General features: G+C 30.8%; 1 protein-coding gene across 12 annotated transcripts in view; it reads left to right on the plus strand.

Annotated features, from left to right (window-relative positions):
• Nucleotides 1-26,605, plus strand: part of BIRC6 (baculoviral IAP repeat containing 6) — a 189,398-nt gene that overhangs the window by 125,142 nt on the left and 37,651 nt on the right. For all 12 annotated transcript variants that reach the window (XR_003045851.1, XM_025045690.1, XM_025045688.1 and 9 more), the window contains 8 exons: nucleotides 3,119-3,250; nucleotides 4,185-4,352; nucleotides 5,398-5,571; nucleotides 6,819-7,015; nucleotides 8,718-9,018; nucleotides 10,789-11,006; nucleotides 13,724-13,888; nucleotides 14,727-14,895. Coding sequence is in view for 11 of the 12 variants with exons in the window: in XM_025045690.1 (XP_024901458.1) it covers nucleotides 3,119-3,250; nucleotides 4,185-4,352; nucleotides 5,398-5,571; nucleotides 6,819-7,015; nucleotides 8,718-9,018; nucleotides 10,789-11,006; nucleotides 13,724-13,888; nucleotides 14,727-14,895 (1,524 nt within the window). In the remaining variant the exon portion in view is untranslated. The remainder of the gene's footprint in view (nucleotides 1-3,118; nucleotides 3,251-4,184; nucleotides 4,353-5,397; nucleotides 5,572-6,818; nucleotides 7,016-8,717; nucleotides 9,019-10,788; nucleotides 11,007-13,723; nucleotides 13,889-14,726; nucleotides 14,896-26,605) is intronic.

Here is a 26,605-nt window from a genome sequence, read left to right on the forward strand (position 1 = left end):
TGTCAACAAGCTGTTAGAAGCCATTAATGGAATTTTCTCACAGTTACCATCTGGCTATTTTATAGTAGATGAATTCCAGGGTAATAGGTTGAATGACAAGATTCTAAGTAATAAACATTTACTGAATCTGGGAGGTAAATGAGTGGTCAAAAGATGAACATAGGTAGAGTTGATTGGTGTGACTTTTTTGTTTAGAGTGTCAGTGAAGAAAGCAGAGAGATCTTTTTGCTAGATTTCTTGCCCGTGTTACAGAAATGCTCAGATGATGCCTTTAAAAAACATACAGGTTATTAATGTATTAAAAACTTAGAGTTTTTGATGGCAGAATGCAGATCAGCTGTGGTCGGTTTGAGTTTATTGTCTAGAAATCCTAATCAGTGAATGAATTCATTGAGTATCTGCTAAGTATTTGTAAGCACAGTAATTTGTCCTAGGGAAATGAAAGTGAACCAGGCACATATTCTGCCCCTCAAAGTATTTATGATCTTAATGTATGTTGCCAGATTAAAAAACAAGCTGGAAATTTAACTGCATTTTAATGTGAGTGCGTTTCTACCTGTATACATTAGAAGGAGTGCCTAAATTTTAAGTGACACCAATAACTGAAGGATGTTAGGAGTATCTCAGAAAAAAGCTGGAGATGTCTGTTTTTTAGGTGTAATACAAACCTAAAGGTTAGAATAAAAGACTGGGTTGAAGAGATTTTGGAGCTGTTAAGTTAAACCACGTGAATGGATATGATCACTATGAGAAAATAAGGTAGAAAAGGTTCTTTTCCAGTTTTAGTCACTGCATCTAACACAAGCATGTACATAAAATTATAGTATTTTCTTACCTTTTTAAAAATTACACAATAAAATGGGAGAATACTAAATAAATGAATAACTTTTTTCTTATTTGAAATTGTCTGCCTTATCTGTTACTGTTAACTTTTCTGAAAATTTGGTTTTACAACTTTTTTCTAACATAGCCCAGAAATTATCCTTTTATATGAAGACAAAAATGAGAAATTAATTAATTAAATGAAGATAGTAAGGAAGTGGGTAAGAGTGCTGAAATTCAGCTGTTGAGGTTTATATGTTTAACTTGATAATGGAAAAAGATAGACATATTACAAAATAACTGGAAATTTAACATTTGTTTATCTTTCTATAAAAGAATGTTGTTTTAAAATATAATATTACATTTTTTAGGATATTTTACAGATGAGTTTCCTTCTTTTCCTGAAAATTAAAAAAAATAAAATAAACTGATTGCTTTGGAAAAATACTATATCCTAGTAAAAAATCCAAAAATAATTGTCCTGAGCAAACATCAAAAAGAAAATGCTGAATGTTAACCTCTAATTATCAATATTTTTGGTCCTTTAAAAGTGTGTTTATAATCTTTAGCCAATATATTTTATGTTTACATGTGTGTATATATTTTATCAACATATATAAAAACAAGTAATCCCAAATTATTTAATCAGTAATTTCACCTACTTCCTATAGCTTTGGACAATATTTTGGGTAGTACTTTTTCTGACTTTGGGTCGTTTCTTCACATGTAGTGCTCATCAGTATACACTAAAGACTCAAAGGAGACACTCTGTAGATCTCTGGAGCTTGCTTGCTATGCAGTCTTTCTCATTGGCAATTTACCCTGTGAACTGCAGCTGGCTGCCTTTCAGCTCTGTATCCTCACCTTAGGTGACACTTGGGTTGTGCTGAACGGTGGCCTAGGAAACTAGGCAGTAAACTGGAACAATCCTAGGGTTCACCTCATCTGATTCTACTCGCAGGTATCACTGTCCTGCCTTCCTGATGCCCAATGTCTGAAAACTGCTATTTCATATATCTTCCTAATTTCTAGTTATTTCAGGTGGGGAGAGTAAATCTGGTCTTGCTTATTTTTTCTTGGCCAGAATGGATTCCACACCAGAACAATTTAAAACAAAGTTGAGAAAACTTTTTCTTAGTGTTATCTTTTATTATTTGAATGGCATTTATTGAGATAACACTATATAAATTCTTATCACCTAATGATCTTTATGTTTTCTTACCTGATTATGGTATGAAATAATTGTTTGAGGGGTTTTTTAATTATTACTTAAATATTTTACTCTGGCTTGTGTAACTATGTTTGCCATTTTGGGTTGCTTGGTGGTTTTTGTAAGTAAAATACATTGTTGCATTATGTATTTATTTATGGTGTTTATAAAAGGCAATCTGCAGTTAGGAAGAAGCTCTAGAAATTGAGGTCATTGCGATATTTTCACATACTCAAAGATAGCTGTAAAATAGGTAATACAAAAGATGCTGTTTTATCATATCATTGCACCTTTTTAACATAATAAATAATTGGATCATAATTGTGTTAATTTAGAAAAGTAAAAAGTTCATTAACTAGTGTCACCATAAAAGTAAAAATAAATAAATTTTAAAAAAGAAAAGTAAAAAGAGAATTTGTATCCATCATAACCACTTAGTGAAAAATATTTCTGATATTAGAAAAGATTGTCTAGCTTTTTGAATTTCTTAAAGTACTATTATATATGTTACTTTGTTATATAAGATTCCTAACTAAACAAAAGTAACAAAACAAGAAATTTGTTACTGAAATTTGTTCTTTACATTCCCACTTGTAGAATAAGTCGGAGTCTCCTGTAATGCTTTAGAATGAGTCCTGAGCTTCAGTTCCATATTTGCCCTTTACAGGTTATCAGTAATCTTGCTAAGGCTGTCCCTTATTTTTGAAAATAATATTCTTTCTTGATATACATGTTATGAGGAACAAATTAGACTTAGGTGGCAAGCATATTGAACTATGCTTAAAATAAAGCAAATTTTTCATGGTAATGGTTTTCATTGCCTCTAGAGGTAGTACTATTGTAATATATAATATTTTCTAGAGATTGGATTTTAAATGTCCTGACTTTAGTACAGTGGTAAGTCCCTTTCGTTGATATTTGCAAAGATTAAATATTAGATTTTGCCTCACAATATTTCTTCTAAATCCATTTACAATGCATATATATTAGCGATAACATAATCTTGTATAATCTTCTACAGATATTATAGTTTCCCTTCTTAATGATTTTGAAAAGCAATGTATTTTACATAATATTGTCTTACAGATACACCAAGTATTACTGCTAAACTAATTAGTGAACAAAAAGATGACAAAGAAAAGAAAAACCATGAAGAGAAAGAAAAAGTTAAGGCAGAAAATGGATTTCAGGACAATTATAGTGTCGTTGTTGCTTCAGGTATGCTTTATGTTTTTTATACTCTTTATTTTGTTTGGTTTTCTATAAAATACAACAATTTAGATTTATAGAAACTACATGTAATAAAAAGTGTTAATACAAAAAGTGACATCATGATGTCTTCATATTAGTTATAAAACTATTATACCAGAAATCCATGACTCTTTGGCAGTGGAATTATTAACCTTATTTTATGTCCAAAGCTGACTGTATTTCACCAGATAATGAACTTGTGTGAATAGTTTAGATAATGAATTTTAACTTGACAGCATACAGAGAATTACACTCTTAAAAATCCACTAAATGTTAACAAATTTTTGTATAACCTTCCTGTTTTTTAAAAAAGCAAAAGCTCAGTGAAAAAACAGTCCCTAGTTTTCATTTATGTTTTGATGTGTTCATTACATAAAATTAGAAAATAAAAATAAAAGAAAATTGGTTGAAAAATGAGTTTTTACTGTTAGGTGCAAGAAGAAAAAATGGCCAAGATAACTGGTAATTTTGGAGGATATATTCTTTCGCATCGGTGTGATGATTTTAGTTCAAAAGAGAATGCTCAGCGTAGGTTCCCTTACTTCTCAAATGGTAGACTTCTGTATTGGTTTAATTTGTTCTATTTCAGAGAAAATTAAGAGCACATTTCCTACACACATTTGCACAAAACCACTTTCTAGTAAATAGATGGTCATCTGTATCTCATAGGCTGTAGTAGTTAGCCATATTTTTTACTTTCTTGGCAAATAGTTACAAATGCAGCCAAAATAATTCATGTAGTGTCATGAAGGACAAATAAAGTCAAGAGATCAGATATTAGAATAACTATTTTTGTCTTTTGTTATTAGGAATGTGATGTTTTATTAAAATATCATAGAAATATACTTTTACTTCATTAATGTGTTGGCTATATAGAATTTTACTGATTCTTTACTTTTAGGGCTAAAATCCCAATCTAAACGTGCTGTGTCAGCTACACCACCTCGCCCACCATCCAGGAGAGGAAGGACAATGCCTGATAAAATAGGAAGTGCTTCCTCAGGAGCAGAGACTGCCAACAAAATAATTACTGTTCCAGTGTTTCATCTGTTCCACAAAATCTTGGCAGGTAATGTTCACAATAATAAAATATCTTTAAGAAATTTAATAATTTTACAACTATATAAATCAGACATGTAATCTCCAGAATCATGTTTAATCAGATGCTGTTGATGAGATAAACGAGCTACTGACTTTGTCCATACAATTGCAAAAGAAGTGAGAACAAAAAAATAGATTAGCCTATTACATATCCTTTTAACACCATGTTGCATATTTATGCTTTACTAGCTTCCTAAATTTTGCTTTCAACGTGCCATAAATGATAAGTAAAATTAATGTTTTAGGGAGTTCATGACAAGTTGTATATGAAGCATTATGAGGCAAATTTTAAATAACTAGTTCTAGCAGTAGAACTCTTAGATATATCACTAATGGTTAAGCAGTATTTTCTCCTCAGCTAAAACATATTCTTTGACCATAGTATTTTCTATTGGTCAAGGTGATAACCATTTTACCTCTATTTTTGTACTGTATCATAATCAAATTTTCAACTAATTTTGAATGGGTTTTCTTTTTTAGCTTTACATTGTTGACTTAAATCTAGGAGAGGTCAGCAAACTATGGCTTGTAGACTGGATGCCTCTTCTTATTAAAAAAAAGTTTATCGAAATACAGCTGTGTCCATTTATTTTTGTATTGTCCATAGCTCTATTTATGCTACAGTGGTAGAGTTAGTAGTTGCAACAGAGACTGCTTGGCCTCCTTTAGTTGAAATATTTATTATTTGGCTTTTTATAGGAAAGATTTGTCAACCCCAGATTTATAGGAATATCTGTTTCTTTGTTTCTATCTGCTGTGGCTCAGAACATCTTGGCCCACCATTTGGTTAGTGACTAATTAACACTTTCTACAGACATTATTGTTCACACGTGTCAGAAATAGATTTAATTTTGGTAAACTTTGCATGGGCTGATTTTAAATTGTTTTGAATTTGGTGTCAGAATCAAACTCCCACCTATAGTTCAGTAAAATCATTAAGTAATTGATTAAATTGAATCAAGTAAATGTCTCCCTCGCGGATTCCAGCTTTAACTTGGTTCTGTCATTTTTAGGCCAGCCATTGCCAGCTGAAATGACCCTTGCCCAGCTTTTAACTCTCCTATATGACCGAAAACTTCCTCAGGGTTACCGCTCAATAGATCTGACTGTTAAATTGGGATCAAGAGTTATCACAGACCCAAGTCTGTCAAAAACAGATTCTTTTAAAAGACTACACCCTGAAAAAGGTATGTGTATGGTATTTCTTTAAAATTCTAGTCTGTATTCTGAGGAGGCAGGAATTTCTACAGCTGATGACTTAACTTACATCTTTTTTTGTACATCAAATTATGATAAAGATATTTTTCTTTATGGCTGAGTTATTTGTAAATATTAAAAAATTGCCATTCTTACTATTGGGAATTAATCTTAATTCCTCTTATAGTATCACTTATGAGCGCATGTGCTTTAATTTCTAATGTTATTTCTGCATGAGTTATGTGAATTCTGTATCATTTTGTAATCAAAGTGAGAATCCCAATTTACAGTTTTCAATTTACCAATCATTTATGTAGAGTGGTATTTATGCTCAGAAACATTTTTTCCCCTCAGACAAAAGTGGATCATACGTTTTTATTTTTACTTATGTTTTCCATTCAATATTTCTAATGTGAATTTTTATTGCCTGCTTTTTTCATGTAGATATATCAAAATCGATTTGTTCCCCAATTATTGAAACATTCTGATTCTTTCCAATTTTCACTACTATAAATGCTATTTAAGCAATGATTTTTTTAGCATGCTTATGGTATCATATTATTTTTCCTTTCTTTTTATGGTTAAAGTTCAATATTTAATTATTATTAGCCTTTTGTATTCTTTAGTAAAGTTTAGTACATTTCCTTTACCCAAAGTTTCAGTAGGATTTTTTGTCTTTTTTAATGTTTATATGGTCTGGTTATGTGTGAATATACTTACCATTTGGTTTTCCTTTATGAATAATTCAAAGCTAAACCAATATGGTATAATTTTTAGTTTTCAGTAAGAAGTCTTTCTTATTATTCACTTTTTCCTAATTGGAGCTTTAGAGCATAGCATGTGCATATATTAATGTTTGCTGTGAGTCTCTGAGGACTTACTTATTTTACATAGAATGTAATGTACAGCTATGCCCTAAAGGACAATGCTCTTCAAACTTCAGTATGCTTATAAACTACCTACATACAGAACATTGTTAAATGCATATTCTTATTCAGTAGGCCTAGGATGGGAGCTGAGATTTTACATTTCAAAAGCTCTTAGGTGATGCCAGAGCACTAATGGTCCATGGACCACACCTTGAGTAGCAACATTATAGGAGGCAACATCAAAAGTCATTTAAACATTTTTGTAGCATCTAACCTTAATACAGCTGTATCGTGATAACTGAACTATATGCTCTTTTTTTGATTTGAAACATGACAATATCTGCTTTGTTTATAATTTATTGTTTTAGATCATGGAGATTTACTTGGTAGCTGTCCGGAAGATGAGGCTCTCACTCCAAGTGATGAATGTATGGATGGACTATTGGATGAATCTTTACTTGAAACCTGTCCCATTCAGTCACCATTACAAGTTTTTGCAGGAATGGGTGGACTGGCTCTTATTGCAGAAAGATTACCTATGCTTTATCCAGAAGTAATTCAACAGGTAAGATAAGGTTTCTAATTAACTATATCAATTCAATTTACTGCTCTTTGTTCTTTTTTTTTCTTTTCATTTATAAACTCTTTTCCAATTTTATTGAGAAATATTTTGTTTGTTTTTTAACTTATATTAAGCTTTTGGAAGTACCCTTTCACTTACATTCTGTGAGTATTATGTATATATATATTTTCAAAGTTCCACTTACACAGAGCTTTATGTGAATTAGTCGGTACTGAAGAAATGTCGAAGACTGAGCATATTTGCCTAATTGATTACACTGTAGTATTTACCTTGATTTTTATGGTTGTCACACTGTAACTTTTGTTTCTGTGCTTCTTTAGGTATGATATTAATTATGAATGTTACTGCAAATGGGAGAGTAAAATAGTGTATACTTCTACCCAAATATGTTATGTTTTTTAAATAGCTTTTATTCCACTTTTAGGGCCATTTCTTTTTTAGATAGTTTAAAAAAACATTAACTTCTTTACTTGCGCATTAATGTTACTGTTATTGATGTGCATATATTCAGTTTGCTTTTATTAGTGGGGGGAAGTATGGTGCATAGAGAGTTATAAATACAAAGCTCTTTATGTTTGTTGAAGAAGGTAGGGGAATTATTCTAATTACATGTTCTCAGTACATATGTACCTGTGTTGATTTCATAGGGCTGCTGTGACAAATGACCACAAACTGGGTGGCTTATAACTACAGAAATTTTTCTCATGCTTTAGGAGGCTGTAGGTCCAAAATCAGGTATCAGCAGAGACATGCTCTTTGTGATGGCTCTTGGAGAGAATCCTTTCTTCCTTCCTCTTAGCTTCTGATGGTTGCTGACAGTGAATGGCATTCATTTGCTTATAGCTGCATCACTCCAGTTTCTGCTTACGTTTTTATGTAGCCATCTTTCTTGGGTGTCTGTATCTCACTGTCCTTATTAGAACACTAGTCATTGGATTTAAGGTCTACCCTAATCCAATATGACCTCATTTTAAGTTAATTACATCTGCATAGACCCTGTTTCCAATTAGGATCACATTCTCAGGTCCTGGGCTCCTTGGAAAAATTCTAGGATTGGGGTAGGGGATTTGTATCCATATCCTGCAGACTAGATACAGAAGCCTGCTTTAAGGGGGTCATACTAGCCAAGTCCAATTCTATCGGGGCATCAAATATAATAGTATAGTAACAGATGATAACCTATAGAATAAAATTAGAATCCATGTTGATATAAATTAAGAAATGAATGAATAAGTAAATAGATGAAGAAGAAGGAAACATTTTTGGTTACATTTCAGTGCCAACTAATAAATGTAGAAGGAATGATAGAATTAGAAAGTCACCATTTGGCAACCACTGTAGTAATTATTGTTTTAGGCAAGAATTATAAAAATACTAGTTCTAACAGATCAAAGTTTGGTGAGAAACAAGATATTTACATAGTCTCAAAGAATCTGTCTACAAATACTTAACTAATTACAAAGCAGAAAATAGTAAATTCGAAGTAGAGATACTTGGCAGACACCATCATACTCCTGATATCATGTAACTCCTGTGTTTGGAAGCTCTTTGAAAAAAAAAGTCTCTCTTGATATTTATATTTCTGTATTTTAAAGAGATAATTTGAAGTCAAGTCATTAATTTGAACTTGATTTTGAAACATGCATACAGCCAAACGAAAGTGTTGTTTGTTTGTTTGTTTTAGGTGAGTGCCCCAGTCGTAACATCTACCACTCAAGAAAAGCCAAAAGATAGTGATCAGTTTGAATGGGTGACCATTGAACAATCAGGGGAATTAGTTTATGAAGCACCAGAAACCATTGCAGCTGAACCTCCACCTATCAAGTCAGCAGTACAGACCATGTCTCCCATACCTGCCCATTCTTTGGCTGCTTTTGGATTATTTCTTCGTCTCCCGGGCTACGCTGAAGTGCTACTGAAAGAGAGAAAACATGCCCAGTGCCTTCTTCGATTGGTATTGGGAGTGACAGACGATGGAGAAGGAAGTAAGTATTTAGTGTTATTAATGAAACTTTCATTCCTTTCTTTCATAGTTAAGCTACGAGATGATTTGTTATGGGCAACTTAGTTCCAATAATAGATATAATAAATCCTAAAGATTATCTTCATTTTAATTTCTTTTTCCATTCAAAAGTTATTTACTGAGTACTCACAAAACTGCTGGACATTGTTGGAGGAATTTAAAGATGAGGCAGGTATTTAGATCCTAGCCACAAGTAGCCAGTGTCCTCCACTAACAGCAATGAGGACTGTATATAAACATATAGACATCATAAGTTATAAAAGCCTTGAGAGAGGTATGGCATTATGGAGTATCGCAGGTGTGAGGTGATTTCCTTTCTACCCAGTGATGTGAATAAAGTGGCATAGCAGTTTTTAATGAAGCCATGAAGGATTGCAGTTGAGTTGAGTTATGTCAGAAAGAAAGAATGGTTTTAGTGGTATTTGTATGCTTAGAATATATGAGAAGTGATAAGTTAGCAGATGAAAATCTGCCTAAAAAGCAACATCAAGAGTTCATTTTAAAAGCTGATACTGGCAAGAGATCATAGAAAGGTAATTAAGAAATTCAGATTTTATTCTGAATAGAAAGATTTATTAAAACATTAACAAAGTGGTGATGTGATGAGAGTATTTTTTAGGAAAGTGAATCTGGTACCAATATTTAGATTAAAGAGAACAGAATGAGGAAAATAATATATGATCATATGTTCCATAATACAATAATATAGAATAATAATAGAAAACTATGGTGATTTTGTCAATTGGCCTGGCAATTTTATTTAATAGAAGGGAATAGAAAAATCACACTTAGGATGGCCTGTGAAGTAGATTTTCATTTGATTTACTTCTACTTCTTCAGTTAATGATCATTCTATTTGAAAATTAATTTTTTTTGTTATTTTAAAGTCATATGGTTTTGATTAGAGGTGATAGCTTTCACATGCCATTTAGAAAGAATTCACTGTTAGATCATTAGACCCTGTACCACAAAGTACATTTAATAAAACTGAGTTTATTTGTGAATCCTGTAACTCTGAAACTTTTGAACATTCAAAGCATATACTTTTTCTTTTGCATTTTCATACTGATAAGATTCTTTAAAAATGTTTAAACTATTTTAGTTTTTAAAAAATAGTCGTTACTAAATTACAGCTGCTACATACTAAATAGTCCTGGTTGTTTGGTTTCATACATAAATTGCATGTACTTCAGTAGATCAGGAATTTCTAATTATTTGATCTGATATTCCTTTCTGCAGTGATTGTCTCATCCACAAATTCATGTAGCAATGGGGTTTTTTTGTTTGTTTTTGTTTTTGCATTTGACACTTTTTTTCTAGCTAGAAAGCTATATTTCAAACAAAACAAAATAGTTTCATTCTTTCATTATCTGTTCATGGTTGAAACTACAACGAAGGCAAGCAGTTATTTTCATATTGTCGTAAGAAACTTTTAATGCTTCTTTTAAAATTATGTTTTAGTTTAAAATTTAGTTTATAATAAATTTGAAAGTCTAATTATTATATGAACATATTTCAACTTTTTGGAGTTTTATATATGGTGTCTTACAGAGCTTTCACAGATGCTACTTATATTAAATTTTAAGATACTACTATTATATTTGTGGTTTTTGGCTTGTTTTCTAATGGTATAATTTTCTATTACATTGTCATTAATTTGTGATTCCGTATATTTTTCCTTATTGTGTTTTCAAGTATTTTTAATTTTGAGTTCTTCTCTTTTTTAATCTAGGCCATATTCTACAATCTCCATCAGCCAATGTGCTTCCAACCCTTCCTTTCCATGTCCTTCGTAGCTTATTTAGCACTACACCTTTGACAACTGATGATGGTGTGCTTCTAAGGCGGATGGCATTGGAAATTGGAGCACTACACCTCATTCTTGTCTGCCTCTCTGCTCTGAGCCACCATGCCCCGCGGGTTCCAAACTCTAGCCTCAATCAAGCAGAGGTTGGTTCAAGTTTAATTCTTTAGATTATGAAAAACTAAGTCAGATTCACAGAGTACAGAATATAGATTTTTCTGAAGTAATTAATATTTCAGAGACTTGTGTGTTCCTTTTTGGCCCCTGAAGCAAAGAATATTTAAAAGAGACACTGTGAACTAATTGTTCTCTATCAGGCTCTTTAAGAAAACTATGAATTACCCCATCTACTTGAAAAGCAGGAAAGATTTAATAGTTTAATGAGCTACTAGGATATGCTGAATTTATACTGTGATTTTTGTTCCTTTCCTTAATTGAACTTTAGAGAGTCATATTATTGAATGGTAGCTTCTAGCCAGTACAGTAAGACAAGAGAAAAAAAAAAAAAACAAAGAAAAGAAGAAATAACCCTCATTATTTCAAGATAATGTTATCGTGTCTGTAGAAAAATCCAAAGTAGTTAATGGCATAAGTGAGTTTAATGAGGATATAATATTCAGGTACAATAAATAAAAAGTTATTTATATTTCAGCAACAACATAAAATGAGCTTATTAAAGATATCTTAGAATAGTAACAAAAAAATACCTGTGAATAAATCTGAAGAAATATGTACATAAAATATGTGAAAATTTTTAAAAGAAACAGTGTATTACCAACTTTTTTTCATCCAAAACACTAAAAAGAGAGTGAAAATGGAAGCCACAGAATGAGACACTATGTTTGTGACTATCTGATAAAGAACTTGTATCAAGAATATTCAGAGAACTTCAAAAATTACAAAAGAAAAAGGCAGAAAACCCTATAGGGAAATAGGTGAAATGGTAGAATTGGTACTTCACAAAAGAGTCTATCTAAATATCTAAGTAATGTGAAAAAATGATCTGTTTCATTGGTTATTGGAAAAGTACAAACAAAAACCTTTAATATACTACAACTACACACCCATCAGAAGGTGTAAAATTTGAAACACAACACAGATATTACGTCATCATCCTTTATAATAATATAAAGACAGTAGATTGGATAAAATAAATAATGTAAAAATGATAGAATGGACAAGTAAGTTGTAGTGGAATATTGTAAACTGTTGAAAGAAAACAAATAACAGCCAACTGTATGTAACAGCATTAATGAATTTCACAAGTACAGTTAACATGCCAGACATAAAGGAATTTATACAGCATGATGTTTAAAAATTAGACAAAGTAAAACTCTGGTGACTAGAGTTTCATGCTTAGGTGGTAAAGTTATAAAGAAGAATGAGGAAGTAATGAGTATAAAAATTAGAATTATAATTAGCTTTGTAGAGGAATGAGGGTGTGACAAATAGGAAATGGAACGAGGACAATTTCTTACATGCAATGATCTTTAATTTTTGAGCTGCACAGTTAAATAAGTGCTTGCAATTAATTGAACTTGATCTATTTGTTTTGTGTTCTTTCTGTATTTGTTATACTTCACATTTTCAAATCTTTTTTAAAAAGAGCTGTTTTTATTAATAACCTTTATCATTCTACTGGTAAATGTTTATATGGTAATAAAATGTTCATGATTTCTTTTAACATTTTATCTTATAAAATGTAAAAGATGGAAGTCCTCAATCTTAGATCCATAAAACTATATTGCACATCAATTTATAAAAGTATTGTTTGTATGTATTATTCCTTAGAAAATATTCTCATTAAAGAAAACACAAAGAAAACACAAAGATATTACTTGTAAGTTACCCTTTAAACTAATATTTAATTGCAAATGTTTTGAGGGTACATAGTATGTTAAATTTAATGAAAAATCTTTAAAGGAGGATTGTCATTACAAAATTAATTTTACAATCCACAAAAATAATAATGAGTTGACTTTTACAGAGTTTGAGGTTATTTTTAAAGACCAGTGGTTCTGTCATTTTTTTCTGTCTGTTCATTATTTACATTTTTAATATGTTCTCTGTTCTCAAAAGAGATTTTTCTATACATCACATTCTGAACAAGGAAGAAATTAAGAATTACTGCTTCTAGAAATAGAAGCAATCTTGCTTACTGTTATAAAAAACTTATGATACCATCACAGAATTTTCTTGATATATGCTTTTACTAAGATTCATCCTGAAAGATCTGGCTCATGTTCCTATTCTTTTCACTGTTTTCTCTCTTTAATTTTGAGTCATTGACTCTTAACAGCCCTAAAGTGCTTTACCCCATTTTTTCCTGATAAATATTTTTAAATTTTTATTTATTTATTTTTAAATATGCATATTTGTTACTCATTTTCCTTCCATTAACCCTTGGCAACTACCAGTCTGCATTCTGTCTTTGTGTATTTACCCACTCTAGATATTTCATGTAAGTGGAATCATACAATATGTTACCTTTTGTGCCTGTCGTCTTTGACTTAGCATAATGCTTTTGAGGTTCATCCATATAGTATATATCAGTACTTCATACACTGAATAATATTCCATTGTATGTATATACCACAATATATTTATTCGTTCACCCATTGGTGAGTGTTTTTACTTTTTGGCTATTGTGAATAGTCTTGCTGTTTTTGAGTATCAGTTTTTATTTCTTTGGTTGTATACCTAGGAGTGGAATTGCTGGGTCACATAGTAATTCTTTCTTTCATGTTTTGAGGAATTTCCACACTGTTTTTCCATAGAGGCATAACTATTTATATTTCTACTGATAAATATTTTTAAGGATAAATAACACCAAATAGTAATAAATTTTTATTTTTGTTATAAGCCACAGGTATCAAGCTCTCATAACCCTACATCAACAGAAGAACAGCAGTTATATTGGGCCAAAGGGACTGGCTTTGGAACAGGCTCTACAGCTTCTGGATGGGATGTGGAACAAGCCTTAACTAAACAGAGGCTGGAAGAGGAACATGTTACTTGTCTTCTGCAGGTATATTTGGAAAGTTGATATTGTCAATGATAATAGCTAAATTATTTTTTGTATTCGTATTGATTTTTAAGCATCAATGACTGTCCAAGTCATCCTCAGCTACTTTTATGAAGCCAGTTATGCTCCTTCCTCTCAGTGCATTTAAGATGCCACTGGACAAAAACTGCTCTTCCCCACTTGTAACTCTAAACTACTTCCCCTCTCAGTTAGGTTCTTTGAGAAGAAAGTGACAAAGATGAAATTATTTAATAATTAGAATACCTGCCTTTTTCTAGTCATCTTCTCACCTAAAGTGCTGAATCAACTCTTTTTTAAAAAAATTATTTATATCTTTCTTTCTTAGGCTGTTCTATGACTTTTCTAGAATCAGGAAAGATGAACTAGTATAGAAATGAGAAGGGGAGTTGCTTAAAGATTAGCTTTAGTTCCCGCATCGACTAAATGATTAAAATTGAGTCTTTAAGCATTTATTTTCTGCAGTTCTAGAATGATAGGCTCATTTTAGTATAAAATTCTGAGATTCCATCATCTCCAAATTGTAAATTGAATTTATTCAATAAAACAAATAATGTCAGAGTTGCTACAAAGGTTTTAAATTTGTGTTCTTAGGTAGATAGCTTCTATATGTCTAGTCATATGTAGTCCCTCACCATTCAAAACATATCCTTGTCTTTTGAAAGTCTAAAGAAAAAATGTCTCATTTTTAGAGCATATAGTACAAGACATTGATTTAGTTGAAGATATATATTCTTGCTGTTCAGACTGGATATGTAACAAAACATGGCTTCTGAAGTATGTGAAGCCTAAATGCAATTTAAATCCAGCAATTTTTTTTTAGGTTCTTGCAAGTTATATAAATCCTGCGAGTGGTGCAGTAAATGGAGAAGCCCAGTCGTCTCATGAGAGCAGAGGACAGAACAGTAATGCTCTTCCTTCTGTTCTTCTGGAGCTTCTTAGTCAGTCCTGCCTCATCCCAGCCATGTCATCTTATCTACGAAATGATTCAGGTAAATCACATTGTAATTAGTCCTTTGAAATATCTTAGTGGATGAATATTTTTGTTTACTTATCATTATCAGTTTGAATAATAAGATTCAGTTTAAATATTAGATATTATTGTCCCTCAATATATGTAGGTATGAGTTTGATGGATTGATTTATTCAAAATTATTCTGGAAATATTTACTTGTTTTGGGTGGCCTCTAATTTGATACTATGTAGTCACCTGTCCTAGAACACAATAAAATGAAGACATTCCTTAGTGTTCTTACTTGGTTTTAGCACATTGGACTAACATGAAGTCAGTAACATAACTCTGTTAGGCAACTAAATGTAGCAATTTTAGTAATTTTAAAAATACAATTTAAAATTTTCTCTTTAAAGAACTTAGTAGACTTTATTAAGAGAGTTGTTAGAAAAATTATGAAACAGTAAATTCGAAGCCATAGCTTCAAGGTAAGAAACTAGAACACTTTGTATTAGGGTTTCTTACCTTCCAATATTCTTTAAAAAAAAAATGATAAAAGCTTCTATAGAGAGAAAGTAGTTATTTTCAAGAGAGATTTTAGGATAGGAAAATCTTTGTATAAAGGATGTGTTTATTTTAATTTCAGCATTCCGACTTACATTTATTATAGCTATGTTATTCTGAAAGTTGTACTGTAAACAAGGATTATTTTTCTCTAGCCACTGTCACTTAAATTTATGCTGTTTAATAAGCTTGCAGATACTCCACTGGCCACTAGATGGAGATCCTCTTTCTTGGCTGGAAATATTTTGAAAAATATATGAATGTGGAGTTAACAAATTGAATGTTGTTACTTCAGAGTTCCTTACTTTCACCTCATCTCACTTCTGTTTTTTGAAAATGACATGTTTCTATGTTCAGTAAACAGTACCACTGAGCACATTAAATTACTTGCTATTAATTTATTGAAACATGCTAAAAATCATTTACTAAAGTGTTATAAGAATATATTTTTAGTGCTAGTTTCATAGTATGGAGGTAAATATAAGTATCATTTCAAAGTAGAAAGGGAAATTAGAGTTACCCAGTTCAGTCTTTTAGTTTAAAGATTTGGAAAGAACAAAAGAGAAAAAATGAAATCCAGAATTTTATTCATTTGGTAAAGTTTAATTATTAGCAGTAATATGGTCATTATTAAATTTACATATTTTTTAAATTCAAAAGTGAGATGTAGATAGATTTTATCAGTATGGAAAAGAGAAAAGAATAAATAATGTATGTGATAGAGGAATGTAGAATGAAAGAACAAGCACAAGACTTTTTTATTGGGAACATTATAAAATATCTATTATTTTGGCTGCTTAGCTAAATGATGGTATATACTAGTATTAAAATTTTCTGATTTTCAAAGTATTGGTTTGACATTTCCATAATTAGCTATGGTGGGGCAAAGCCGATTATTGCAGGCTTTAGTATACCATCTGATTATCTTCACACTGGATTTTTTGTGTCCGAAGTTCTTATTATTATATCTTATCTTTGGTTATATTCCTTATAAATTCGGTATTTCAGTTTAAGTTGAGTATACTATTTGAGTATAAAGTTGATTTTGTCGTTACAGTAACTGTCTTAATTTAAATATGATCACATTCTTTAAATCCAAAAGATACTACTAAAAATTTACTTGAATGTAAATGTACAATTGAAAACTTACCCATATTTTTAAGTCTCAGGGCAACCAAAGGGCCTTTGTTCTTTGAAGGCTAGAAATTGTATTAGTGCTATTAAATGCAAAATACTGATTTGATACCGGTAGGAAATATATTTTCACTTATGAAAATAGTTATTTTGTTTAATACACATGCCTGAGACACAAATAATTAGAAATGATTGAGCTATCATAACACATAGTACTTTATATTTATAGTTTTCTTTATAATAGTTTATTTGAAACTTTTGAGATGTAATATGCCATTTCTTTGCAGTTATAATAAAGAAACTGCTAGAAATAGGTGAAAATTTGAAAAGATTCTTCTGCTAAGTAGAATTGCATGCCATTTTTTTTTTTTAAATTTTGTGTTGCAATATAGCCTCAGTTTTCTTGAAAAATATTTATTTCTACTTATGATTCAGAAACAAGATACTATCAGGTTCTGTATGCCATTTCGTTCCTGGTAAGAGAGTACATAGTGCCAAAATTTTAAGTATGTTATTGGCCACTCAGTGTGTCTGACACATAGGTGGTCATCAGAATGTTCATTCCTTTTGTCTAGAATTCTCAAATTTGTCAAAGGTATCTTATGTGGAAATATCTCTGGTATAGAATATGTACCACTTTATCTGTTGAGTAATTATACTGGTAAGTTTTATAAGGGAGGAGAGAGGTTGCCTGAATTAAAATTTAGATGGGTTACCAACTGATTTGATTTTTATAAGTTTATAATGGTAAAATATCTGCAGCACTTCAGAGATACCTTCCTCGATTACCCCAAATAGAATGGTTCTTCCTTTCCTATTAGTTACTGGTATTCCTAATGCTGATTTTCACTTCTCACATTGTAGTCCAGTTAAACTTTAAACTTACTTAATAAAAATCCACCTAACCAGCCTGCCAGATTAACCATAACTCTCTATTTCTTCTGTAAATAACTTGACTTGTACCATATATATTGGAGACACACATATATATATTCCTTTTCCAAATAGTTAAATTGTAAGCCTATTAAGAATTAGTTGTGTTTGTTTTCACATTTACTTTTTTTTTTTTTTTTTAGCAGAAAAGATTAGCTTTATTAGAAGAAGGGAAAGTAAAGCAACAGAACACTTCCAGATGTGGAAGCGGGCCCAAGCAAGAGCAGCTCAAAGACTCAAGGGCCTCACATTTACTTAATGTCAGTTATATTGCCATTACATAATTAAATATTAAACAGCTAATATTTAAATCAGTGGAATGCTTTTTAAAAGACCCCATAAAAAAGGAATTGGCTAAAACAATCATTAAATTGGGTTTACATGAGAAATTCTAAAAGATTACATTTGTGTACACACACACACACATACACACACTTTTTTTTCTCCATGGAATACCCACCCATCTGGGTAGAGCAAGTAAATAAGTGTGTAAAAAACATTTATACTTTAATCCTTTGCTAGAAATCTTTGACTCTTTGATGTGGGTTTCCACGTAGTGCATTCTTTTGGACTCATGTCTGACTTAACTGCTAACTTGAGCCAAAGTTCAGCATATCCAGAGTTGACATGAATCCCTAAAACAATTTTTTGGCCAAGGCTCAGTTGGGAAGTATAAATTCAATAAATTAAATAATAGCAAAATTGAGGAGATTAAAAATTTCATGTTAATCATCAGATACAGAAATATTTATCATATTTATATAAAACTCATTGATGTTTCCCTTCCAGCACTTATATATTGTGTAGTTACTGCTAATTACATACTAAATTCATAGCTCTGTAGCAAAACAACTTCTGACTAACATTTTATTAATGGACAAACATTTTTGATGATCTATACTTAAGATATAGTTTCAGTAATCTCATTTGCAGATATTTTAACTGGAGTCATGTTTTGTTTTGAAATGTATAATATCAAAGAATAGTTTGCTTTATTTTTTGAGTTACATATTAGTGAAAATTTAAGATGGTTCTAGGTGAAAAAAATTGGTATTTTCTTCTACTCAATGTTTATTTCAGCCCTTTAAAAAACAAAAACAAAAAAACACAACTTTTGTTTATGTATAATTTTTACAACTATTAATCTGCCAGAGAAAAAATATAGGTTCAGAGTTAGGGTTATAATTATAAAGTCAAATTATTAGGTCAGCACTTAAAACTTGAACTCTGTTTTGAATAAATTAGTTTACCAGGCAAAACTATTTTGTTATAGGATTATGTTTTAAGATATTCACATTAACCACATTAATTGTAGGGATATTGATTGCAAATAATTATGGATTGAGTTTTAGTATTTAATCACTTGTAAGGATTTATGAATTACAGAGAAGTAATTTAAGGATCTACGATTGCTTTGTTTCCATATATTTCAAGTTAGCCAAAGTAAGAATGGATAAATTCTTTAATTGAAAATTAAATATTTGCACAATGAATTTATTTGATTTTATACCAGTTTAGTCTACTCAATTAATGTTTCATAAACACGTAATACTATTTTATTAGATTGAGTTGAGGTTTTTATCCTGTAGGTGGGCCTCTTCTATTTTGTGTTACCAAAATTCATCAGAGAAATGAGACAATATATACTTCAAATTCATCAGAAAGAAAACAAGATGCTTTTTCTATATTGTGTTTATTTTCCTTGTAATCTTTTACTTAAATTGCTTAACTACCAAAAAATCTTTACAAGGTGTCCGTTTCTTCTAAAACTTTATTTTCCTGTACATTTTGTTAGCCTTCTTTCCTATACTGACTAAATTTCCCTTTCTTATATTAGGTAGATTATTTGGGACTGAAAGAAAACAAATCTAAATACAATTTGATTATAAATAATGTATATTCACTATATGCTCTCAGAGAAATGTTTAGCATTTTTGCTTTTGTGTCATGTTGATAAAACCAGGTCTTGTATGTTTTCTGGCAGTAAGTCTTTATTGTCCATATTCATTGTTGTGCTTAGAGCAAGCCACTTACCCTGTAATGTGTGTTATGATCTTCTGGAAATGTACTTTCAAAGAGCAGTCTTAGAAATCATTCTTATTAGAGCTGGGTCTTGTCATGAATGCAGACCTGTGAAAGAGACCATTAGAATGTGGTATAGATATACATGAAAACAATTACCAAGAGATTAAGTACTTTCCCAATTATGCCTAACATATCTTCTGCTATTGTGATAACAGAAGTACCCATATTCCCAGACAATCTCTGAGTCTAAAGAAAAAGAAAATTGATTATGAAACAAATCCCAAGGAAAGGTACCTTTGAACTCTACAAAGAATTAGTAAATAAATTTACTATACTTCTTTTTCTTACATAATTTTTAGTGTGCGGTTCTATTTTAGTCAGTTAACATGGTGGGAAATGATAGACTATATATTTAGTAGAACTTCAAATCTATTATTTTAACAGTTGGACAGAATAATAGAAAATATAATGAAAAGGCATACATTTGATTCTGCCATTTATATATTATGATTCTATATTTAGTAGCTATAAATATGTTTTAAAATTTTCTATGTATATATAACTAAACTCATATATTTAATGTGAACTATCGTTTATCTGATATGTATGTATACTCATTGCATATGTTAGCCTAAAATAACGAAGTTTCTAAATGTCAGAGTTTTAAAATAATTAAAGGAGAAGTGTTTCTTACCCTACATTGCATCAGGAATAAAGTGTTATCAGGTAACTTACTTTAGCTCACAGAAATGATGAAGAATCTTTTCTCTTCATGGAGAGCTTCTGTTACACTCAGAGAAAAGAAGTGAACAAAACCTGGAGAAGTTGTGTATTGAACATGGCAAAAGTTTTCAATTCTCCCAAAGGGATGGATCTTCTCTATTAGTAATCCATGATAAATTTCACTTTAACTACTAGGTATAAATTGATAGCTTCTAACAGTAATAGGCCAAATGGTATTGTGTTCCATTTTTGTCTTAGAATTATTTTTAGCTTTTATACATACTAGATCATGTTTCTCTCTCTCTCACTCTCTCTCTCACTCTTTCACTCTCACACTCAAACGCACACACGCACAATTCCTAATATTTTTGGTTATTTCTTAGGAATTTTCTGACTGATGAACCTTTAAACTGTTCTATTTCTTTTTAGCCATTTGAATATCCTTTTTCCCATTGAAATGTTGTAGTTTCAAATATAGAAAATGAGAAATTTTGTTCTACCTAGTATTACAGATTAGAATTTTTTTTTTATTGGAACAATTATAGTAATGCCACACACCTGTATCTGTAATTGTCAACAATTCCAAGGTCTTTTTCATACTTTAGCAACCAGGCACATCTGAAGATTAGGATAATGACCTTGTGTAGTTGTAAACAGTAGCATTGAACTGCACTTGGCACTTGCTGAGTAAAATTTTAGAGCTGCAAGGCACTCTTGCAGACAGGATGTTGCAGAACAGTGTGGTACCTCTGCTCTTCCTTTGTGAGGCTGGTCACATTTAATCCTGTAATAACAATGAAGTGGTGCTGTGTGAAAAGGAGCTACATTTAAAGATACCTGAGGGTTTTCTCGTTAAGCTCTTCATGGTAATAAATAGGATTAAGGAATTCAAGATTGGAATAGTTGGTCTGTTTTACACTTTAACAGGCAGGTTTTCATTAAGAGAGTTAACATTTATTGACTCCTTTTGTTCACTCACCACCCATACATATTAGTTTAAAAATGCATATCTTTAAAAATAAAGCATAAGTTAGCTCTCCCTTAGTTTTCCAAATTCCCTTCTTTAGAGATAATCTTTAAAAATACTCAAATAATCTAAAATTAGATATAAATATCTTCCAAGTTTTAGGCTTAAGTGTAGATTTCCAGATATATTAATATCATAGAATTTGATGTTAAAATGAGTACATTTTTATGTAACAAATTGTCAAGAAAAAAGCAAACATACAAAAATGTATTTTAAGTTTAAATGAATATAAGAAATGACACAATAATGAAATTTCTTTAAAGTTCTTTGTAAAAAAAAAAAAGTAATTTCACTTCTTATATGGGACTGTTTTCAGCGGCTCCTTGTCCATTGCTTATTCCTGTCTCTACAGCTTTTGTTTCCCTCTCTCCCTGATATGAAGAGAATATCTTCTGTTTGCATAATTTAAGATCCCAATTGGCCCTTCCCACTGCAAACTTAATTGATTAAAATAAATACCAATAGAATAAAAGGAAATATCACATTTCATTTGTTTTAGAAGAGCTGTCATATTTTCTCTATGCCCATTTATTTCCAGATTAAAATTTTTTTAAAAAATTATCAACTGTACAGGTGCTTGCAAATTTGTCATATATTTTTTCCCTCTCTTTTTTATTTAGTTTTAGCCTACTAGGCTGTCCTGTCCATTATTCTTAAAATGGAAAGATAGCTTCTCATTTTGTGTTTTTCTCTTGAGATAACTCAATAACTATTTATTTTAAAATCAACATATCTTGAATTACTATATTCTTATTAGATTTTTATCTAAAATACTATAATTTTGTGTAGTTTTTAAATCAATAGACTATTTTTTAAAGCAGTATTAGGTTTACAGAAAATTAAGCAGATAGTACAGAATTCCCGTATCCCCCTTCTCTCTCCCCCTGGTAGTATCCTTTTGTTCTTGTATTAGTGTGGTACATGTTACAATTGAACTAATAGTGATACATTATTTCTAACTAAATAGTTCATATTAGGGTTCACTCTTGGCATTGTACAATTCTGTGGGTTTTTACAAATGCATAGTGTCTTGCATTTGACCATTACAGTACCATACAGAATATTTTCACTGCTCTAAGAAATTCCCTGTGTTCTACATATTCATCCAGCCTCCCTCTCTTTCCCCCAAAACCTCTAGTAACCGCTCATCTTTTTATTGGCTCCTCAGTTTTTCCTTTTCTGGAATGTTATAGTGTTGGAACCATACAGTATATAACCATTATGAGTAAAGCTGCTAGAAAGCTTTATGCACCGATTTTTGTTACCATTTTTGTTCCATCGATGTATTTTTTTGACAGTAGTACATGGTCTTGATTATTGTAGCTTGATACTAAGTCTTTAAGTCTGGTATTAATAGTCCTTTAACATTATTCTTCTTCAGTATTGTATTGGCTGTTCTGGGTATTTGGCCTTCCCATATAAATTTTAGAATCAGTTGGCTGATACCCTTTGAGTGGCATTGTATTTTAGTGGCTAAGGGCTTGGACCTCAGAGTTGGATGACTACATATGCATCCTGCCCTCTTCACTTCACTGATTATGGAGCTTGAGCAAGTTTTTCATCTTTTCTGAGCTTCACTTTCTTCATGTGGAAAATGAAGATAATACCTACCTCATAGGATTTTGAGAATTAAGTTAGTTAATGTATGTAAATGCTTAGAATAGTTCCTGCACCAGGGCTCGCTGTGTTAGCTGCTATTATTATCATAATCACTATTATTAATTATCTTTGAAACAGTAAAATTTTATAGTACTTTCAATTAAGTACCATTGATTACTGTTCCTAATTAAATTTGCATGCCATTTACATTATCTAAATTTATCTACATTTTTACATGAAGCTATATTTATAGGGGGATTACTTCTAAAATTAGTATCTGGTTTCATTGAGTTGCTGATAACATAGGAGCCATTTCCTCAATTTTTTAGTTGTCTTTCAATTTTAGCAAGGAAACTCACCACACTGTTTACAGTTGCCATTTTCATTTGGGGATTAGATATCTGAGTACTGTGATTTATACCTTTATCCTTAAAAATTGCCAATAGGCAGCTAATGTTATTTCATTTGGAGATGTGTTTTTTCATTTTATTTAAAATTTCCTCTATCAAATTATTTCTTCATATTCTTTGGGTCAAATAGTTCATATATTAGGGCATTTTAGGTATAATTCTTCAGGGTTATTGTCTTCTAATAAGAACACAATAGTTCCTCAGTTATTTTGTTGTAAGAACAGACTTGATGTTCATTTTAATTGTTCCCATTGATTTCTTATCCTGGCAAAGTATCTATTATTAAACCTCTAAGACAGTTTTTGTGTATATATAATAGTCACATTAATGTGTGATTCAGCACATAATTTATGTTAATGTAAGAATATGTTACTAATTATAAAAGCCATGCTTTGTTATGTTGGATTTTAATTTTTCTGGCAATAGACTGTTGCAGAACAGTGAACTATAGATTATTTGGAGACTACTGTAATATGAAACAAATTGCATTCATAAAACTCCATTCAAGAGAATATAAGGAAAAATTCTGAGGAAAGGCTGTAATTATACGTTGTTTGATAACGTTAGAAAACAAAACTCTACCTACCCCTTAAAGAACACACTAAAACACTAAGTATTGTCTTTTTTATATAGAAGTCTGATTAATTTTTAAGATTTTAACTAGGAAAAATATATAATGTCTGCTGCTTTTTTTTTAAAGTAGGACAAGAGTATAGCTTAATTTCTTTTGTGTATGTTTTTATACCTTAAGTTCTTTAAATCTTAAGTTCTCGTTTTTTTTTCAAATCGTAAGCCACTTTATTCCAGTCCCTTGAATATCACATGCTAGCTTGAGAAATCTTAAGTTCTTTAAATTGTTTACATGTTATCAAGTTACTATGATATATTAATTACTAAATTATATTCTCTAAAATATTAATAGCATACCAGATACTCTGATAAACCATTATAAAACAGTTCTAACAAGTATATGATGAAAATTAATTCACCCTAACATTGCCCCTCAGAACTCTAGTTCTTCTCTCTACAGGAAGCTACCATTACTAGTTTATGGTTAACAGTTTTGGCATTCTATATCTATACAATTATATCCAGTATGTGTATGTACCCCTTGTTTTGAAATAAACCTGAAATAAAGTATTTATGCTATTTTGAATATAGTGTAGAGATTGTTTCTTTTAATCATAGTGATGTTGGCTATATGACACCTACAACCCCTGGAGAAAGACCTATCTCTTTGAATAGAGCCCATACCCATATACTTTTCATGGTTCGTATATGTAAACAATACAAGGAATTTGGCTCTTGAAGATGATACTATCCAGGAGAATTTTTTTGCTATGATAGAAACAAACATACTGTATCTGTGCTGTTCAGTATGGACTCATGTGGCTGTTGGTCACTTGAAATCGGACTGGTATAGTAAAGGAACAGAATCAAAAAATTTTTTTTTCTACATTTTAGTTATATTTAAATAGTCATATGTGGCCAGTGTTTACCATACTGGATAATTCAGGAAGCATTGCAATACAATGAAAAAGCTCCAGAGTTAGATGTATCTAGATGTCAGTGTTGGTCTTGCTGTCTTCTACTTAGCTGCTGTGCAACTTGCTAAATCTTAATTTTTCATATACATAGTAGGGATAATAATGCCTTCTCCAAAGAATAATACACACACAGAAATGTCATCATATAGGAAAAGGATTAGATGTATATACCAAAGTGATAGTGGAGAAAGAAAAATGGTCAGAAGAGACTATAGCCTCATCAAGAATGTTTTTACTATTTGTCAGGATAATTGATTTGAGATTTTACTCATGTATGTAAAATTAATGTTTAGAAATTCATCTTTTTAGTTTAAGTATTCCTACATAGTTCCCAGCCATAAAAAATAATAATTGAGACTTTGCATAAATGTCATCATCATGTATTTTTTTGCAAGTTATTTCACTCAATTATAGATGTAGGAGCTAGATCTTGATTTTTAAATGATATATAGGATAGAATCATTTGAATATGTCATGGTGTATTTAGCTCTTTAATTGATTGGTCTTAGGTTGCTTCCAACTTTCATTATTGAAAACAGTATTATATTGATCATCCTTGTTTATAGGTACTTAGTAACAGTGATATTGCTAAGTCATAGAATATCAGCATTTTAAATAATATTAAATTGGTTATCAGTGTTCATATCTACCTGTCTATGTAAGTAGCTTTTCCATATCCTCACAAGCATTAATATGTTTTATGTCTCTCAATTAGTAACTTTGGGTTTTAACTTGTATTTTTTTGAAAACTATAGTATACTGTGTTATACTATAAAATTATGGTAACTAGCAACATTAGATCATAGGTTGCAGAAGAAGCTTTAAATATAATCAAGTATGTATAGAAATTTTATATATGATAAAGATGGAGGGTAAAATTTCCAGTAAGCAAGGAAATAATGGGTAGTCATACTTTCCTATCACTGTCCTCTACGTAATTATTGGAAGGTGTGAAATGAGGGCCTATTCTTCCATCACTCTGAACAGCCTATTTGTCATCAGACAATTGGAACAATTTTAATTAAACCCTGTATCCTTTTAATCAGTTGCCACATAAAGTCCAGGATTCCTCATCTCCCACCCACTATACTCTAATCTTTGTATTGTCTGTGGGCATTGAAGCAATTCCTCCAATTCTCCTTTTCTGTTTCAATCTTCTTTGTAGCAGAGTACTTACTAGCCCTGAGCATTTTTACTCATTTGTCCTCTACCTAGGATGTAAGCTACATGAGGGCAAGGATTTTTGTTTGTTTTCTTTACTGCTGGATTTCTAGCAGTGAATATTTATGGAATAACTAACATAACTAATGTTTATGAAATAACTGTTTGGTAACTGATATTAGAAAAAAGTTGTTAGGTCTTTATCTCCCACGATTCACAGAAAATGTAAATTCCCATTGGAAGAAAGCTACAAAACCTAACAAAACATCTTTTAGAAGCAATATATGTTCTTAGAGTAGGGAATTCATTCTGAGAAGCCTGTGGTTTTAAGAAAAAATTTCATTTGACTTCTACCTGCTAATTAAAAGTTAGCATAGTCAACTTTTTTCCTATCAAGTTGATTTGTTGAAACATACTATTAATAAACCAGTCATATCATTCTGTTTTAGCTAAGATAGAGTGGCTTCATCATTTCAATTTAATTTTTAAAATATATTTCTACTTCATAGTAATAAGCGTACTTATTTTCATAATGTAGTATCTGGGCTATTCAATCATTTTTATGTGTAGTATAACTGGATAGATACTTAAAAAAAAACATTTTATTCCCCCAAAGTGCCTATTATT

The sequence above is a fragment of the Pteropus alecto genome, unplaced genomic scaffold, assembly GCF_000325575.1.
Source record: "Pteropus alecto unplaced genomic scaffold, ASM32557v1 scaffold61, whole genome shotgun sequence".
Lineage (NCBI taxonomy): Eukaryota > Metazoa > Chordata > Mammalia > Chiroptera > Pteropodidae > Pteropus > Pteropus alecto.